At 35.8% G+C, this 18,626-nt stretch overlaps 1 protein-coding gene across 4 annotated transcripts; it reads left to right on the top strand.

The window, feature by feature from the left end:
- Positions 1–1,271: 1,271 nt before the first annotated feature.
- On the top strand, positions 1,272–18,033 carry LOC104887026 (uncharacterized). Of its 4 annotated transcripts, XM_048638931.2 has the most exons (17): positions 1,272–1,419; positions 1,513–1,645; positions 1,743–2,003; positions 2,289–2,386; positions 4,199–4,361; positions 4,445–4,555; positions 8,825–9,742; positions 9,831–9,983; positions 10,070–10,169; positions 10,272–10,366; positions 11,240–11,431; positions 13,144–13,200; positions 13,282–13,353; positions 13,471–13,569; positions 16,773–16,904; positions 17,015–17,188; positions 17,492–18,033. In XM_048638931.2, exons 2-17 carry the CDS (start codon positions 1,535–1,537, stop codon positions 17,657–17,659), a joined length of 2,904 nt encoding a protein of 967 aa, XP_048494888.1. In that variant the 5' UTR covers positions 1,272–1,419; positions 1,513–1,534; the 3' UTR covers positions 17,660–18,033. The 4 variants fall into 4 exon arrangements, with proteins under 4 accessions (XP_048494888.1, XP_010669909.1, XP_010669910.1 ...); XM_010671607.4 differs by having other exon boundaries at positions 1,311–1,645; XM_010671608.4 differs by lacking the exons at positions 1,272–1,419; positions 1,513–1,645 and having other exon boundaries at positions 1,861–2,003; positions 4,210–4,361.
- Positions 18,034–18,626: the final 593 nt, after the last annotated feature.

The raw sequence follows: 18,626 nt of genomic DNA, 5'->3' as shown, positions 1-18,626 counted from the left end.
CAAAAAACATATAGGTATATTAAAGCCCTACTATACTCTTTTTTTTTTTATCATATTAGGGTTTTTCAAATGTGAAGTTTTTAATGAGGCACATATCACCGCGTAGTTTACATTTTAGGATCCGTTTAGGAACTATTATCTCTATTATATAAGGAAAAAGGGGAGCAATGATGTCCTCTTTTGAAATGTCTATTTTGCCCCCATTCCCTTTCTAAATTACAAAAGGAATGTCAAATCAAAATCAGCACTCAAAGGAAACTACTGAAAATAAATTTACATCTCACTCACAAATCACTTATAAGAAGAAACTTTATAAGTCACTCATACAGTTGAGAAAATCACGTTATAAAAATCACGCAAATTACTTAAATAATCAGGAAACTCTATTAAAACTTAAAATTAACATACAAACTAAAACTAATAACCTCGAACGTCAATACTAAAAAACATTTACAAAAATTTACTTACAAATCACTATTCTCAAGAACCATTCACAATTACATACTCAAAAAGTTACCTATAAACACAAATCTGAGAAAAACATAAGATTTTGACGCGATATCACACATTCATCCATCGGCAATTTGCGAACTTCAAAAAGGTACATAATTCTTTTAACCTTCAAAATTATTTACATTAGTGAAATAACAATAGCAACTTAGTCGACTTTATGTAGTTAAAAAATGGAGATGATAGCAATGAGTTCAAAAGGCTTTTATACAATCAGACTTAAATTTAATTCATTTTCATATAAACAAATTTATTTTTTCTAAAAAAATGCCAATATTAAAATTTTTTTGTAAAAAATCCATGTTCAGAAATAAATTTTGAAAAACAAGACAATATCAAACTTTTTACGAAAAACTTTTGCAAAAATCCATTTTCAGAAAAAAAAACTACATTAATTTGCGAAAAGTAACGATTTCTGTTTTTCTAAAAAAAAAAAATCAAATATCAAATTGTGTATGAAAAATTCAAAATTTCATTTCAAATATAATTGAAGTTCAAAGTGTTAAAATTTAGAAAAGGACAAAATTTAAAATGATAGAATTTTAAATATCAATATGTGAAAACAGAATTTAGAAGTTAGACAAGGAAAAAAAAAATGAATTTAGTTTATACTTTCCGGTTACAATTTTGGATCATTGATCAAATTTTACCCTTGCTAATGCCTAAAAAAAGGTAAAATTTGTGAAAATAATCATGAGATGCGTGCGTAAATTGTAGTAATACAAACTGCAAACTGCAAACTGCAAACTGCAAACGAATAAAATGACCCTGTGTTTGCCGCACAAGATTAGATATTTAAGTGCGTAATTATGACATGATTTACCACCATGTGAATTATTCACGCATCACTCCAACAGCAAACTCTCCCAATGTTGCATAAATCTCTCTATTTTCCAACATCAAACATTAGTTCAGTTTTCTTTTCAGTAAATTTTCTTGACATTTGATGTTTCCTTCCTTTATAATTTATATGTAGTTCAATAATGCAATGTTAATCTCCAGTGGACGAACTAATGTATCAAACATGAAAGGTGTGGCTCCCTCAAGTTTGATTAGCAGGATCCATAATTCCTTACCTGATGGTTTACATTTCGCAGCTTCAATCTCTTCTCTAAAGACTACTGAATTTGAACTGGTACTTCTTTTTTTTTTCTTCATAAACCCTAGTCTAAATTTATGATTCTTTCCCCTAATTCGAAAGTTGTTTAATTTATATTGGTTTTGTTTATTAGGTTCAAGGTATACTGCATATACTGCAGGGTAATTCTAGCCCTTTCTTCAGTTGGGACGAAATTGGTTGTCGATTTTGTGCCAATGTTGGGATATATGTGAGCCACCTCTCACAAACGAGTTTACATGATGTTTTTAATCAGTTCTTGTATGCTGCTACATGTTTAAGGCTGGTAGAGATTGTTACTGAAAGGATTGAGGATGAGGGGAAACGCTTTCCTACGTTGAGGGCGTTCGGGAGTTCTGTTTCTGCTTGGCTTCAGGTCGAATTCTTGTTTAGGTGTTTTTGTTGTTCCACTGTTATTGTCAAAGTTGAAAATGTTCCAATTACAGTAAACACATGGGAAGAATGTAAATATTGTATTGCAATATGCCCTTGTTATGGATTGTTGGTCGGTACAGTAGTCGATAGTTGTAGGGATTAATAATAGATGTTCTTTTGGAATAAACCAAATTTGAAACTTAGAAGTGAAAAGAAGTCCAAAAATTTGTTGTTTACTTGTTTTTGTGCTTATTGTATTGACTAAGTTAACTTGTATTTGGAGTAGAGGTTGCGAGACATTGCTTTGAAGGAGGAAATAAAGATAATTGACTCTGATGCAAGGACTGTTCCTACACTTTTGGGGATGGCAAACTCTTTGTCAAGGTCAGCTCTTTATCCATGATGCTAGAAGTTTTATACCATCTTGTATGCCATTTTAGTTCTGTGGTGAACTGCATCCTGCTCCCAGCCTCCCACCTATGCACTTTTCTTGTTTGTTATTAGTGTTTGAATTATACTGAATTAGATTATTGGATATTTAGCAAGAGGCTTCTGTAGGTCTTGTTTGCGGATTTAGTGCCTGCTAACAGAAGTCTTCACGGTAGTGGGATTGGAGATAAGACGCTTTAAAAAATATCATGTATGGTTGCATGTGAGTGGGTTTGTAGCCATACTTAGATTCTTAGTGGTCTCTTTTGACAGGAAGATGTAGGAAGCTTCCCAGGAAGTAAGAAAGTTTCCATTGTTTGATTAACAAATTTGCAAGAAATTTTCTTTATACGAGAGTTGATCAATGGTCTTTCATGTATATAAGAACATGTCTCTCGGCGTAATTGTTAGGAAAGTCTTTTCTTCTTTTTTCGTGGTAAAATTCTATCCCGATTCCTGCGATGAACACAGAAGCTTATTGGAAAAACTTTTCAGAGATGGAAGTTTGGAAAACAGTAAAAAGTCTCCTTGCACGATACGATATGTCCAATGACGACCTTTTGCTGGTTTCTGTGATATTTATTTGACATTTGATGTAGATTATATTTTCTATTGAATGGTTAGGGCTTTAATTTTTTAATTTCATCATCATTAGCTCTTTTTCTAATGGCAAATGAAGTGGTGAGAAGTCTTGGAGATTAGGGAGTAGGGACTAAAGGCGCATTAGTACTTGTATTAGAGAGCCTATGACAGGTAAGAGAAATCATAGACAAGATTTATCGAAAAATGGTTTTATTGTTGGTGGGACAGAGTGATAGTGGCCAGTTCATTTTTTTTTCTTTTTCCTTCTTCCTTGCTGGCTCTTGTATATATATAGGTTTGGTTAGTTTTTGGTAGGTTTGAGAGAAGGTGATCTTATGTCTTTGTTGACTTCCTATGGAAGATCTTGGAAAAAGTTGCTGTGTATGGAGTCATAAGTGATGTTCCAATGTTACTTAATGGTATAGGGATTAAAAAACGGCCTTAATTTCTTGAAATCTGTTCAATTTTTTCATAGGGTTTGAAATTACTCCTTATTTCTTCCATTGACAGTAACAATTTCACAGGCACAGCGTTTTAGGAGGTTTAAGTGATCTCTTTTTTCTTTGGTAGTGGGTATTTTTTTTTATATAGCTAGTGGGATGTGGAACATTTAATTTTCAGGAAGGTAGGAGTGGGTATATCTTTTTATGTATTATTTTGGGTTCCCCACCTTTTGATGGATTCAAAAATAAGGTAAAGGAATATTATAAAGATAGCGAGTCCTGGCCACTTCTAGAATTGTTGGAATGGGACTAAGAAAAGTGAAAAGTGTTGCAATTAATATGGGAAACAGGGTGTATACTTAGGTCTTTTAGACTTCTCCTCCTTTAGAATATGGATGATCGCTCGCTTTACGTCTAGGAGTGTAAGTTTGGTATTCATGCTTGTAGGAAAAATTATGTTTTCAAATTTCAAGTCCAAATCCAAACCAAAATTCAGCCCAAACCAAAATTACAGGATATTGCTTTATGGTATTCATGCTTGTAGGAGAGGATATGGATGTTTTGCTTTTTATGAATTACAGGATAGTTGATATTGTCCTATACGTGTATCTTTCTTGTTGGCAGTAGAAATCTTACTTTTCCTAGTATGATCTAATGTGTATTTGGAGCTTTGTTTGGAGTTGGGTCCATCACTTTTTTGCTTTTTGATGGAAATCTTCTGATTATGCTTAATTCACTGTAGCCTTTGTTCAGGAGCCGAGTTTTTGTTACAGATAGTTCGTGAAGCAGTCCCAAAATTGTGGCTTGAATCTCTGCATTCTGTCCCTGCTGCTGAAGTGGCTGTTCATATCCTTGATCATCTTTACATGAAGCTCAATGAAACATGTCTTGTGCAGGGTGGTGAGGTAGAAATTATATAACCCTTTTGTTATAATTCTTGTTTCTGTTATTTCTTGTAAATCTTAATGACAAATATTGCAATTTTCAGGAGGAAGCATACAGGATGCTCCTTTATTTATTTGCTGGAAGTCTATTGCCATATATTGAGATCCTTGATTCCTGGATTTTTGAGGGAATTCTTGATGATCCTTATAGTGAGGTAATTTTTTCAAAGACAGTCTACATTTCCACAATATTTGATGATCCTTATAATGAGGTACAAATGATTTCACAACATAGTTGGGTTCTCTCACAATGCGTGCGAAGGTAAATACTTCCTCTGTTTCTAAATAAGTGAAACATTTTGACTTCCACGCTTGCCAACACACAACTTTGACCATCAAAATCTCTAATTATTCATTTGTAAAAATTCAAAGTTGATATGATGAAAATATTCATTGAAACAAATCTAACAACATTATATTTGATCATTTTTGTTTTTTGAGTAAAAGTGGGGTCAAAGTGAGGTGTGTGAAATGTGAATAGTGCAAAAGTCAAAGTATTGCACTTGAAAAGAAACAGAGGAAGTAAAAAGCAAAATTGTGTTATTACATCTAATAACCTCAAATATTGGTGAGAAAAATTGTTCATAAAGTTTCTCTGGAGAAAAAGTTAGGCATAATTTCTATTAAGCAAACATTAAGTAATCAAGTGCATATGTAATTGATTAAACAATGTTTTTATCATTTTAAAATTAATTTAATTATTATGCGAGTGAGGGTATTCTAGTTCCTTTACATGGACACCAAGCTCATTAAGAGTTGGCTAATAGAATGGAGATAAATGCCAATAGGCTCTTTATTCTACACATAACTTTTTATATAGATCTAGACCCATGTAAGAGTAATAATAAAGTTTTTACAAAAGATAGATCCCAACTCTCGCGGGAATAAAGGATTCTTTGTCAATTTCAGTCAAGAAGTTGAACGCAAATCACAATAAGTATTTGGCTTTAACAAAATCAGAACAGAGCACAGAGTTCATTAATTTTCGTCAACTCAACTCTACTGAAAATTAATAGAACGACTCCTTTATATAAGGTTATTTGACTAACATAAACCACAAAAGAAACCATAAAAATTCTTAATCTAAATATAGCACACATATTATATAAATATCCCCACTAATTCAATTCTCAACACAGGCCATTCTAAATTTAACCCATAAGATACACCATATAATTCATGACTTGTAAAATTAACCAAAAATCCTTTTATTATGGAGTCCGACTAAATGATTAAGCCGAGATTTTCCTTTCGCACTCGCATCTCTATGTCACTCAGATGCGTACTCACGTCAGACTCAAGTTCGTGTCCAAGTGTCTCTCTCTGTGTTTTATGAAACTTTTCATGATTTGGCTGAAAAGAAAGTGTCGAGGTATGGGGAGTCTGTACCTATGTTTGAGCGTTAAGATCCAACGGGTGATTGAGGTAAAATGAGAGTTTGAGTGAATACACAAAATTTCAAGATAAGGTTAAAAAGAGTTTCTATAATCTTGATAGCATATTCCAGAATTTCGGAGTACAATAGTAAGGTTTTTTTTTTTTTTTTTTCATCACCCAAATTTTTTCTACATGAGTGATGATGGTCACAAATTGCTACATGACACCTCAACATGCCGCTCCTACAACGCTGCTATGAATTTACATAGCCGACAACCGAAATGAAGATTGAGGAAAAAAAGGAGAATGGATTTGTATTGATTGAATGGAAAAAACAGGATATAAAAGATAATAGGAAATATTGACAAGGCTTGTCTCAACTTTCAGCTATCCCCCCCCCCCACCCAAAACCAAAAACAGTCCCAACATTTGATTAATATTGAACAGTCCCAACTTTCAACCCCCCCTTTTACACACGTGCTCTGAGTGGACCGGTGATTTGCTAAGCCAGTAATTTTCCCTTTCCCTTTACTGTTTACCCCTCCTCCTCTCTCTCTTCCCTCCTTCCTCCCCTGCCACCCCTTCCCCCTCCCCTACTCACCCCATCTTCAGTCAGAAATTTCGTTTGTATTCTTTCCTCTTCCCCCCATATCCTGCCCTTTCACAAACAAGAACAATGGAGTAACACTTCAAATGTTCGAAAAGGAAGAATTTTAGTTTTAAACAAAATTCCATATACTTAAAAAAAAAAAAAATTTTGAAACTCAAAATTTAAAAGAAATTGCAATCCTACACTATAATTCATCTAAAGATCAAGAACATAGAGGAGGATGAGATTGATGTACCAATTCAAGGATAGCTGTCAGTTTGGAGCTTGTGGGAGTGAGATAATTGATTATAGGTTTTTTTTAATCAGTGCTAGTACCCAGAATTAAGACCATTATAAGGAAATATGTAGTAAATATGAGCACTTGAGACAGATAATACACAATAAACGAGAGGTATTTAGCCAATTTTGAAGCCTTTTAGTGAAGAAAATTAAGAAAGACGAAAACAGTGATAAAAATCGAAATAAATAGATTTGAAATAAGAACCATGACATATGATATTGTAAAATTGGTTAATGGACATGCTAGGCGAGATTCGATCACAAAGAATCGCCGGAAATTCGACTGGAACAATTCATTTTTCAGTTGTGGTTGGGTGGAGGAAGAGGAAAATGTGGTGGACTTGTGCAGGAGGCAGAGGAGGGGGTGGCTGGTGAAGGAAGAAGCATTTGAAGTTTGCTGAAGAACCCAAATGAACTACACTAGAGGAAGAAGGCACACAGAGGAGAGAGGAATAATGCATGAGTGGTCGGGGGATGGCATCCTGACAGGGGGAAGAGGAGAGGGTGGCAGGGGAGAGGGAAGAGGAGGAGGAGAGTGGCAGAGGAAGGGGCAAAAGGAAGGAGGGAGGAGAGAGAAAGAGGAGGAAGAAGTTTACATGCTCACATGACATAAAATGCCTCACGTGACACAAGTTTACCTGCTGGGGCATGTTGATTACCCGCAAGGACCACGTGTGTGAAGAGGGGGGGGGGTCAAAGTTGGGGCTGCTGAATATTAATCGAAAATTGGGACTGTCATGAGGCCCATAGTTGGGACTGTCCTCCTTACTCTTAACAAACTAACTACTAAACTCATAACATTATTCGGCATGATCCTTTCTCTCCTTACTCCCCTTGATATATATTCATATGTATCCCTTTTCCTTCTCTCTCCTCTACTTATTCCCCATAACAGCCGTATAAAGTCAATACTCATAATGCCCTTTCCATTGAGTCGGTTCATTACATTTGGTCGTTATATCGCGATCATGATTGCAACCTTAACTTCAAAAAAAATTTTGATAGGCAATTATTAGTCCTCTGGGCTCTGAGTTTGGCCTCCTCCCCCCCCCCCCCTATTCAGGGTTATAATAGCTGAAAGCAAAAGTGAAGGAGAATGAATGGCAAGGAGGGTACAGAAAAAAAAAAACAAAGAAAAGATGATAAAGTTTTGATCTCCATTTTGCTGGCTGATGGTTGAAAGGGTTCTTTAGGTATGATCTCTTCACTTTCAAAAACAAAGTTTCAGGTCTAATAAGATCATTCTAGTTCCAATAAGTTCAAACAATTTTTCACCCCTTATAAAGTAGTTTCCAATAAGTTCGAATAACTTGAGCTAAGTTTTGATAACTCAGTTCAAATAAATTCTGATTGTTTAGCTTTATAAAGTTGAATGCAATATTGAGAGTCTAACTCACTTTGCTGCGAACAATCCTAAAAGTTGTGAAGTAATTTTCTTTAGGAAAAATTGACAATAGAGGTCTGAACTTTGGGTGATAATTTTTAAAATGTCTGAACTATTGATTAACCTGTGTAGGTCCCAACTTTAGGGGGTCTTAACTTTTAGTGGGCCTCGACGACTTAAAACTGAAGATTTTTTTTAAAATCTCACCTAGTTCCTACATCCCTCCCTCAATTAACCCTTCTGATGTGACCCAAGTTTTACAAGTGATGACCTATTAAGCTCAGTTTTAAGTCACTAAGGTCCGCTAAAAGTTAAAACCCCCTAAAGTTGGGACCTACACAGGTTAATCAATAGTTCAGACCTTTTAAAAATTATCACCCAAAGTTCAGACCTCTATTGTCAATTTTTCCTTTTCTTTAATAACATTTCAGCTCAACAACCAAACAGATTGATGCAAAAAATATGTTATGTTTATTGGTTTTCATGCTCACTTTTCTTGTAAATGTTATTTAACATAAGTAGATGCTTATCAGTGTGATTGTAAGTGTTAGATCATTGTGGAAGTGCCAATTGGCCGTTTTTATAGTTAAGACCTAGCTCCTTCAACTTTGGAGCTATGTAGCCTATTGCTCTATTGTGTAAACCTGTAAGTCACAAATTCTCCGAACACTGCCTTAAGCTATGGGAGGATGAACATTCTACTTTATATATTCTGTTGTCTCAAGTTGTTCAAATTCTTTTTCTTGTCACATTGATTTCTTTGTTTTTGTACAGTTGTTCTTCTATGAAAATAGATCTGTGTCAATTAATGACACAGAATTTTGGGAAATGAGTTATCTATGGAGATCCTTAACCCATCAAAAGGTTGACGCTGAGCTCTCAAGCACAACTCTTAAGCATCAAGCATGCCCATTGTTCATTAAGGACATAGCTAAGGAAATTGTTTCTGCTGGAAAGTCCCTCCAGCTGATCAGGCATGTTCCAATGACCTCACCTTCAGGAGGGAGATATACTGACTTGGGTGGTTTTGGAAGTATTTGTGGTATTGATAATACTAATGAATTACGTAGAGGGTACAGCACAGCAGGGTTGACGTTAGTAGAGGTCTTTTTTGTGTCTGTGGCAGGTATTATAGGCCATGGTGATCATGTGTATAATTACTTTATGCAAAATGATTTAGCCTCTATGATTCCTTGCTTAATGCGGTGCGAAGTGGAGAGGCAAAGACTTAGAGGAAGAGACAGCAAGAGTTCTGCTATGACAAGCCAAAAGAAAACTTGGGTTGAGTTTTTGGATAGTACATTACAAGAAAGAGAAGCTTCTTATCAAGTTAAAACCTCATTGTCTCATGGTAAAGAAGATGTGGAGACCAGTTTAGCAAATGAATTCCAACTCGTGAAATCTTTCTGTGCTCAAAATCCAGCTATTACTGTTTGTCAAAAAATGCTGAACAAGAATAGAGATGCTTTGAGAACTTTGACTTTGTCAAAGAATGCCAATCTTCCCCCCTTAAATGATGAGGATTTGCGGGAGGCTATTTTTAATATTGAGAGTAGAGGAGCTTTATCAAACAAGAAAACCAATTTCACTTTCGGTTTTCAATTTAGTGAATCTCAGTATCTTCGTTCAATGGAAGAAACACTTCTTTTAGAAACAATGTTTCCATTTCCAACTGTTCTTCCTTCATATCAGGTGCGTTATTCAGATTCTTGTTTTGAGATATAATTTGTGCTAAAAATCTAGGACTAACCCCCATGGTTGATTTGTTATCTGATGTCAGGAGGACCTTCAGATGTCAGAGCTTTTACCTCTCCAGACTAATAGCACTTTGTCCTCCAGAGTTCTTCGCTGGATTCAAGTTGCCGAACCAAAGTGCACCCCACTACCTATGGTTATACTGCAAGAATGTCTTAAAGTCTACATTAAGAAGCAGGTTCTGTTATTATGTTTGGTTAAGGAAGTAAATCAATCTGCAGTAAGCATACAGGTTCTCATTCAAATGTCATTTTGTTTGCTTAGGTGGATATTATTGGAAGTCACATGCTGTCAAAGTTACTCCGGGACTGGAGACTGATGGACGAACTGGAAGTGCTGCGTGCTATATATTTGCTAGGCTCGGGTATCTTTATGCCATTGCCAGTCATGAGTCATATACTTGCGTAGTGTGGCTGTGGTGTATAATTGGAATTTTATTGCTTAAATAATCGTGAATTTTCTTCAGGAGATCTTCTCCAACACTTCTTGATAGTGATTTTCAATAAATTGGATAAAGGAGAATCATGGAATGATGATTTTGAGTTGAATATGATTCTGCAGGTGAGGATTTTAAGAATTCTATGCATAATTTTCCTTGACTATCTTGATTGTGAAGTTGTACATTATATCTTAGGTCTAGGACGAATATGTAGAATGGTGATGAAGAGTTATAAAATACTCTAAGTTCATACTAAGTTCATGCAAGAACTTTTAGAATCCCACCCTTATGATAAATGATATACTGAGACATTACATGGGTTACTGAATATGTAATTTGACCTGTGACATGTAAATTAAGCAATAAACAAAACTAAGATAATCAACTGATATATGTAAGAAAGGCTAGGGTAACTTCTAGTAAGAAGAATGGCATTATCTTGAGACTTTCATATTGTGTCTTTACATGTTTTTTTTAGGAGCTTCTTTATATACCTTATATAAATATATTTTCATGGAAATGCAACTATAATGGAACTTCTTTTCCATAATTGCCAAGCAAGGATCTGATAATATTGAGACATTATGTGCATAATGTTATTCTAGCATCCCAGGCGAGTAATGCAACGAGGCCTCTTTTGGAGCCTGGGTTTCTGTGAAGGCTAAAGTTGACCTACTTTTAGAGGCTTGGTATAAATGACCCTTGACATTTTTAGAAATGTACTAGTGAAACTTATGAGCTTTCAATTATTGAATCTGTTGCAGAGCTTCTGCCTTTCTATGTCTCTTGTACACTTCAATTCGTCTGGTTAGAGAATTTTACCTCTCCCTAGGTGGTTTTTTACTTCTCTCATTAAGGGGTTTTCCCCACATCAGTCCTTGTGTCTTTTTCTCGTGCTTTTATCATTTTTAATGTTAGCTATTGTGATCGATTCCTTGATTACGTAGATTGATGCTACTCCTAATCGTTACAAGCTTTTTTGTTGTCTATTTTAGGAGTCAATCCGAAATTCTGCAGATGCCATGCTGTTGACTGCACCAGATTCATTGGTTGTCTCCATCATAAAACCCCATGGCCTTGATGGTAGTGATCAGCTGAATGCAGCTGCTGTTGCATCTACTCCTCGTAAAGGTCATGAACATATCTCGGGTGTTAATGGTCTTGATGTACTTAACTTCACCTACAAGGTCTGTTTCATCATCTTATATTGCACTTAACATAGTGGACTAAATTAAAGTTCAACAATCTTTAGTTCTTATTGTTGTCAAACAGTAGGGCCGTAGTAAGCATATTAGTTTCCTTTTAGGCCAAGGGTGTCTCAGGAACAACCTATCCAAAATTGGCGCACCGAGGCGCAAGGTGCAAGCCGAAGGCGCACGTATCCCGAATGTAAAGCGCACCTTTGGTGCCAAAAAACTTATAAATCTAATAAAGATGCATTGTAATACTTAAAACAACGTAGATATTATATTAAAGACCCATAAAAGGATATAAGAAAGCATGAACGCTAGAAACGGAAACAAGTCAAAATACTAAATAGAAAGAAAAGCAAACAAAGTTTTCAAGATTGGCACACTAGAACTCATATGATATTCCAAAACTAATTACATAAGAAGCATGTAAATGGATTAAAAAGAAATAACTAGTGGCTGCCTTGGGGAAAAAAGGATTTGGCAGTTTAGAGATATTCCAATACTAGTCACTGACTCACTGCCTCATCAAAGTTTTTTAAAATTAAAAAGGACCCACCAGAAAAAAATCACGAGTTATGCAGTCATGCAGTGAGCGGACCAAAGAAATGAAGAAAGATGAAAAAAGTGAAAAAGAAGAAAGAAAGAAGAAGTAGAAGAAAGAAAGATGAAGAATAAGAAGAAAGAAGGAAGAATAAAAAGAAGAAAAAGAGAAGAGAACATATGAAAAACAAAGTAAAGGGTGAGGAAACTTATCGGAGACCGTCGGTGACCCACCGGCGAAGCGATATCAAACAAAGAGAAGAAGAAAGAAAGAAGTAGAAGGAATGAAAAAGAAGGGAAGAGATAAGAGAAAATAAAGTGAAGAAGAGAGAGAAAAAACTTACCGGCAACCACCGATGAGCAAAAGTGTGGAATAAAATGTCAAAAAAGACGGTGGGGGTCCACACGCACGCCTCAAGCCCAAAAGCGGCCACTTCCTGCTCCTCGAGCCTCGAGAAAAGGCGCCCTAAAGCGTATGCCTCCGCACGCCTATCGTCATCCTCCTTGCATGGTTTGATGGATGTGTTTTGCTCGCCGCCTTGGGTTGCCGTACGCCTAGGCGCGTTTTTTAAAACTAAGCCAGAGATTCGACAGAAGAATTGAGGATGTTTATAAGAGTGAAATTAGGTGGGAAGTCACAGTAGATGAAGCCATGGTGAAGATTGAGATTACAATTAACAAGATAAACCGAAGGGGTAAGCTCACTCTGATGGGACTGTGGGTCGACTATGGGAGACCCATACTCGGGAGCTATGAGAATCTGACTACATAAAAGAGAAGAGCATAGGAGGAAGGAAAAGAAGAATCACCCATACCACATGCACTTTACTATTAGGGATAGGTCTGGTGGACCGACGGGCCAAGCGCCAGCATCGGCTGATTTGTATGCACCTCACATAAATTATGAAAAACACTCTAACTTAGGATTAAGAATACTTATGCTTCGTTTAGGTAATTAAAGGTTGAATCTTTTAGTAGTTTTATGGCTAAAGATCGAATCTTGCCGTAACTAAATTAAAGGATAGTACTTTTACTTCCACGAGAACTAGAGGGTCTGTCACTAACTGCAACTAGGAGTTTGTGTGTTGTTTTAATTGGAAATTGAAAATCGGATATTCACTCTCTTCTCTACGCATTCATGAAGTGTGCGTTTTTCAACTTCACAGGTATCTTGGCCACTTGAACTTATTGCTAACACTGAGGCAATTAGAAAATATAACCAGGTAAAATTTCCGCATGTAGTTTATATTATTTTGGGGTGCATTGGCATTATTGGTTGCTAATTTCTGACATATTTATTTTAGGTGATGCAATTCTTGTTGAAAGTTAAGCGTGCTAAGTTTGTACTTGATAAATTTCGGAGATGGATCTGGAAGGTAACACTTTATCTTCATCTTGTTGTTTTACCAGTCTGGTGAATTGGCATTCTATCTGATTCCTACTATCTTATTTATTCGTGGTAATGCTTCATTTTCAATGTTAATGTCTTACAGAAAAAAGGTATGGTAACAGTCAACTGGAAGCGCCATTGGCTAGTGGAACAGAAACTTTTGCATTTTGTGGATGCTTTTCACCAATATGTGATGGATAGAGTAAGATATTTCGCTTTGTTAAAAATTTGCGTCATTATATTTCGCTTTGTTAAAAATTTGCGTCATTATATTTCGCTTTGTTAAAAATTTGCGTCATCTAGAACTGTTAGCTTTTATTGTACATGTTTACTACTATCCCTTCTGTTTTTCACAGGAAATGTCTGTAAGGTTTTATGTTCTATTATGCTGTTTCAAAGAAATAGGAACTATTCAGTTTATTATTGACTCGTCACATTTGATTTCATTTAAATGAAGATGAAAATATCTAGAAGCAACTTTTTTCACTCAGAAAGTGAATTTTCCCTTGCTTAATTATAATTTGTAACCAAAAAAAAAAAAAAGATAAAGGGGGAAAAAGTGGAAATGTCCAGAGAAACAAAAGCTTCCTATGCTTCTAATTTTTCCCTTTAATAATCTTGTTGCTGGCGAACAGCAACCAACATCCCTCTAATGATTTCTCCCTTTAATTTTGGCATGGCTTGTTTTTGTTAAGGGCAGTCCTATATGTTTGTAAGATTCATATCCCATGGCTCTCTTCCCTCCTAGAAGTTTCGCTTCTATCTCATTGCTCCAAATTAGTTTTCTTGATGACATATTGGCTAGAACAGGCCGCGTGCAGGTTTTTAGCAGCTACATGATATAGCTAATTTTTTGGGGTTGACCAGTATATAAGACATGGAATAAAAATATTGAAACAGTTATATACTTCAGGAGCTGTACTAACACTTGCTGTCGTGGTGATAATTGTTTGGTGGAACCTCGTCCTCAAGAAAAAGAAAAGGAAAGATTAAATTTTCTCCGTCAACTTAAGAGCACCATTATTCATGATCTTAAACAAAGATCATCCCACTCTCTTTCTAACTTTCTCTCTCTGAAAAATAACATCTCACAATCTTTTCCCACATATCCTCTTAACCATGAACAACAAAAAAATCATCCCAACTCATTTTTTCTCTTTCTCTCTTACTTTTTGACCCATCCAACTACTTTTCTCTCTCTTATTCTTTACTTTTTATTTTTTTGAAATGTAAAAATGAGAGATATTTCATATAAAATAAGCAAAATTAGAGAAAATTAATGAATAGCTGGAATTTTTTTAAATCCAAAATATAGCAAAATGGGTCTCTATTTATAGATAAAATAGAGCTATTGGTATTTTTTTTATTTTTCTTCACTTTGTATTTTCTAAAATAAAATCGTTGCAAATTTAATAACAATTACTACATTTTAAAATCCAGTCAAAATGTGACACTTGGCATCTCTCATCCTACAATCTTACTCATCATTTCACTCACCCCATGCATTTTTTTTCTCCCAATCACTCCCATTCACCTCACAATCTTTTTTTCAATTGTGATTAAGAGCACTTTTTTCAGGATCATCAACTTGATCTTTATTCTCAATCATGAATAAGGATGCTCTAAGTGCCTCTTGCCACATTCATCTCTTTCGCATCTTCTCTTCTCTCTCCTTCCGAACCTTATCCTTAATTCCTTACCACCACCATACCAGTTCTAGTTCTAACTCCTCAAGTGCTTCAAACTGATGGTCTGGTGCTCTGGACCATGCATACTGTAACGTACTCTCTCCGTTTCCTAAAGATCTTCCCTCTTTCCGTTTAAGGGCGTTTCCGAAAGATCTTCCCTCTTTTACTTTATTCCTTATTTGGAATTTTTTTCCCTTTTTACCCTCTCATGTCCCTATCATATGGTCCACCATTACATTATTAATTCAATTTTACTCCCTTTCTCTCTCCTACTTTAACCCCTTTTCTATTCATTTATTTATCTTAACCCCTTTCTCTTTCCTACTTTACCTATCCCACACCCCACACAAATGGATCCTCCTTGGTATCTGTGTGAACAGTAACAAGGAAGATCTTTAGGAAACGGAGGGAGTAATTCACTAATCTCCCTGCAAATTGCAAACCAAAAAAGTGAATTACGGTCGGTTTTGGGCTACTTTTGGCCCATTTTGGGCAAATTGCGAATTCAAAAAGTGAATTATATAGCGAATTATGTTACATTGGCCATGCGAAATCTAATACTGTGCCAATAATTTAGCACATGAAATCATGAATAGCTGAACTACCAGAAAAATATTCAACAAAGTATGTACCACCTGATTGGCGCAAAATTGTACTTTCTACAATGTTTACCGCTAATAGAAAGAAAAGCCATCGGACAACCATCACCACATCTGGATAGGAAAATCTACCTAGTCATCCGACCACCGCCACCATGCTTTCCATCACTGTCTTCCAGCCCTTTTTTGTTAGACTCAGAAACAAGAATGATAAATGACTCCTAAGGAAAAAATGTAAATCATATTTACCCAATTGACGGACTATTCAATGCTATAAGTTCCCTTTTGTTGTATTTATTGTAGCCAATGGAAGTGGCAGCTGTTGCTGGTGCTGCTGCTGTACAATGATGAAACAGTTACTCTGCTTCACTCCACTGTTGCCTCTGAGGTCCACAGAAATGCTCACAACGATATCCCCAAGTTCTGTAAAATGCAACAAGAATGGCCTCTTCTATCTCGTAAAACACCTCTACAACAATCTTATTGATGGTTTACCAAAAACACCATTTTTGGAGTTTACAGACGTAAGGAAATGGGAAAAGGGAGATTCAATTGACTGTTTTCAGGAATTGGTGAAGGTCTTGATGACGATATAGTTGAAGATTTTAGAAAACAAACTTATTGAAGAACCATATCAAACTAGCTGGTGGTGAACAGAGTGGGGGAAGGAGCTTCATCATGACAATGGTGATGTTTCTGGTAAAGCATCTCGATTGGAACGACAGTAAGTATCGAAATGGGCAGCGAGCAGAGTAGTTTGAGGGAGATTGATTTTGCTTTTTCTAACTCTACTTTAACAGTAAGTGAGCACTTAAGGTCCCTAATATGAACTTTTAAAAGTTTAGGTCTTTGACTATAACTTTTGCCAAAGTTTAGGTTGCTATAATGATATTGACTCGCTGTCTTATTAGGTTTGGTTTTTCATTCTGTAGCTTGGGGATGTTCTTTGCTGCCCTAAGCATGCAACATCCCGCCTTATAGCTAATTTTGTCTATTAAATTCGCGATATTTTATCTAAGTTCATGAAGCAAAATTCTGGCTCTTGGCTTTTAGCATTAACCTTTAATTTAGTCATCCATAAGTTCTAATTATGTCTCCCATACATTTATGTGATGCAGGTCTATCATAGTGCATGGCGTGAGATGTGCCAAGGTATTTCAGCAGCATGTTCTTTGGATGAGGTAATTGAAGTACATGAAGCCTACTTGCTATCAATCCAAAGGCAATGCTTTGTTGTTCCTGATAAACTGGTAGGTATCTTCTCTTTTAGCTTTTCTTTTTCCAAAAAAGAAAAATTGTGTCCACCTGCTTTTTCTTGGTTTACACTTCACACTATGATGCATTTGTGTGTAAATTTCAGGGGGCATTGGTAGCCAGCAGGATAAACACTATCCTTGGATTGGCTCTGGATTTCTATTCGATACAGCACACACTTGATAGTGGTGCGGCAGTTTCTGCCATTAAGGCCAGATGTGAAATGGAAGTTGATCGCATTGAGAAGCAGTTTGATGATTGCATTGCCTTTCTTCTCAGAGTACTCTTTCTCTCCATATCTTGCTTATTTGAGAAATTTGTCTCTACTTATTCCTCCTGCTTGTGCAATTATAGATGGTCACAGAATATATAGATCTTGCAATAAGAAAGTGTAGGTGGGTGGGATTTAGTGAAAAGTAATTATTGTAAGAGGGGCTAAGTGAAATGCTGGAGGTTGGTATTCAGAAACTATCATAAAAACCAAGTGGTTTTTTAAAACCAAATTCTCTGCTTAGCTTCTTCATATTTGGGTTGTAGATGAACCAGGACTTTAATTATTTTCTACCAATCTGTTGCATTACAGGTACTATCCTTCAAGCTCAACATTGGACACTTTCCTCATTTAGCAGATTTAGTGACTAGAATAAATTACAACTACTACTACATGTCTGATAATGGAAACATGATGACAGCCCCTGGATCTGATTCAGCGAAGTTAGGAGGGAAGGCCTTTCCTAGTAGGCCTGGGTGATTGTAAAATAGATGTTGTGTAACTTGCACAAGTTTCAACCCTTCCCTTCCTCAAAGCTTCAACGTCCAAGATAGCCTGAAATTTAGGCACCAATGTTGAAGTCTTTCATACTAACTAAAGCAGGCAGCCTAGTGATCTTGAAGTTGTGTAGCTGCAGCTTGTATATGTTGGCCCTATTTGGGTTTATCTACATTCTTTTTCGATGTTTCGATGCCTGAAGTGGTTGCTTGTAATTTATTCTTTGGGAATGCTTTTTGGGATGAGGTGATAAAGTTATTCTTGTAACGAGTTTCATGTACCCGTTTCTGTGGCAGTGTTCGATTGTATATAGAGCTTGTGTTCTTATCAACAAGTGCTGAGTTTGTGTTCTTATTCTTGTAACGAGTTTCAGGTACCCATTTATCTGGTTACTTCCTAAACAACAATGAGAATATTACTTTCTTTCTGCGTTGAAACAAGTTTGAAATCCAATAATAATTTTTTTTGAAAGGTGGGATGAAACCTCATGCACACGGAGATTTGGGGATCTCAGTTCGCAAGGGGGTAAGAATCGAATTCTTGTTATAGAGGTGAAAGGAGGGCGTGCAACTAACTAGGTCAAACTTGATTCTTCAAAATAATCAGAACGTATAACTTATTAAAATGGTATTATGTTAGGAGTTCATGACAAAATTCAAATGTCAATTACATTTGCTTACTATTTGCTCTTAAGAACTTCATTACCTTTTGACAAATATAATAATTATTCTCTCAAAAGATATAACTTTTAGAAAATTCCAAGTAGTTTTGTATTACAGAGCTCACTTAATATGAAAGAAAAATTAAGAGCTCTTGAGAAGCTTTTATTCCTTTTTCACCAACAACTTAAGACTTGTTCTCTTCAACATAAATAACTAACTTAATTGAACTTAAATGAATTGAATTGAACCAAACCGAATCAATTGCAACTGAATTGAACTGTTTGCAA

The sequence above is a fragment of the Beta vulgaris genome, chromosome 2 (genome assembly GCF_026745355.1).
Source record: "Beta vulgaris subsp. vulgaris cultivar EL10 chromosome 2, EL10.2, whole genome shotgun sequence".
NCBI classification, from domain to species: domain Eukaryota; kingdom Viridiplantae; phylum Streptophyta; class Magnoliopsida; order Caryophyllales; family Amaranthaceae; genus Beta; species Beta vulgaris.
This window is presented reverse-complemented; position numbering and strand designations above follow the sequence as displayed.

Bases quoted from the DNA above. Each gene is read 5' to 3' on its own strand.
- LOC104887026 (XM_010671607.4), top strand. From the start codon at position 1,499: ATGTTAATCTCCAGTGGACGAACTAATGTATCAAACATGAAAGGTGTG. The intron at 4,362-4,444 runs GTAGAAATTATA...TGCAATTTTCAG, and splicing joins GTCTTGTGCAGGGTGGTGAG to GAGGAAGCATACAGGATGCT. The intron at 9,743-9,830 runs GTGCGTTATTCA...ATCTGATGTCAG, and splicing joins CTGTTCTTCCTTCATATCAG to GAGGACCTTCAGATGTCAGA.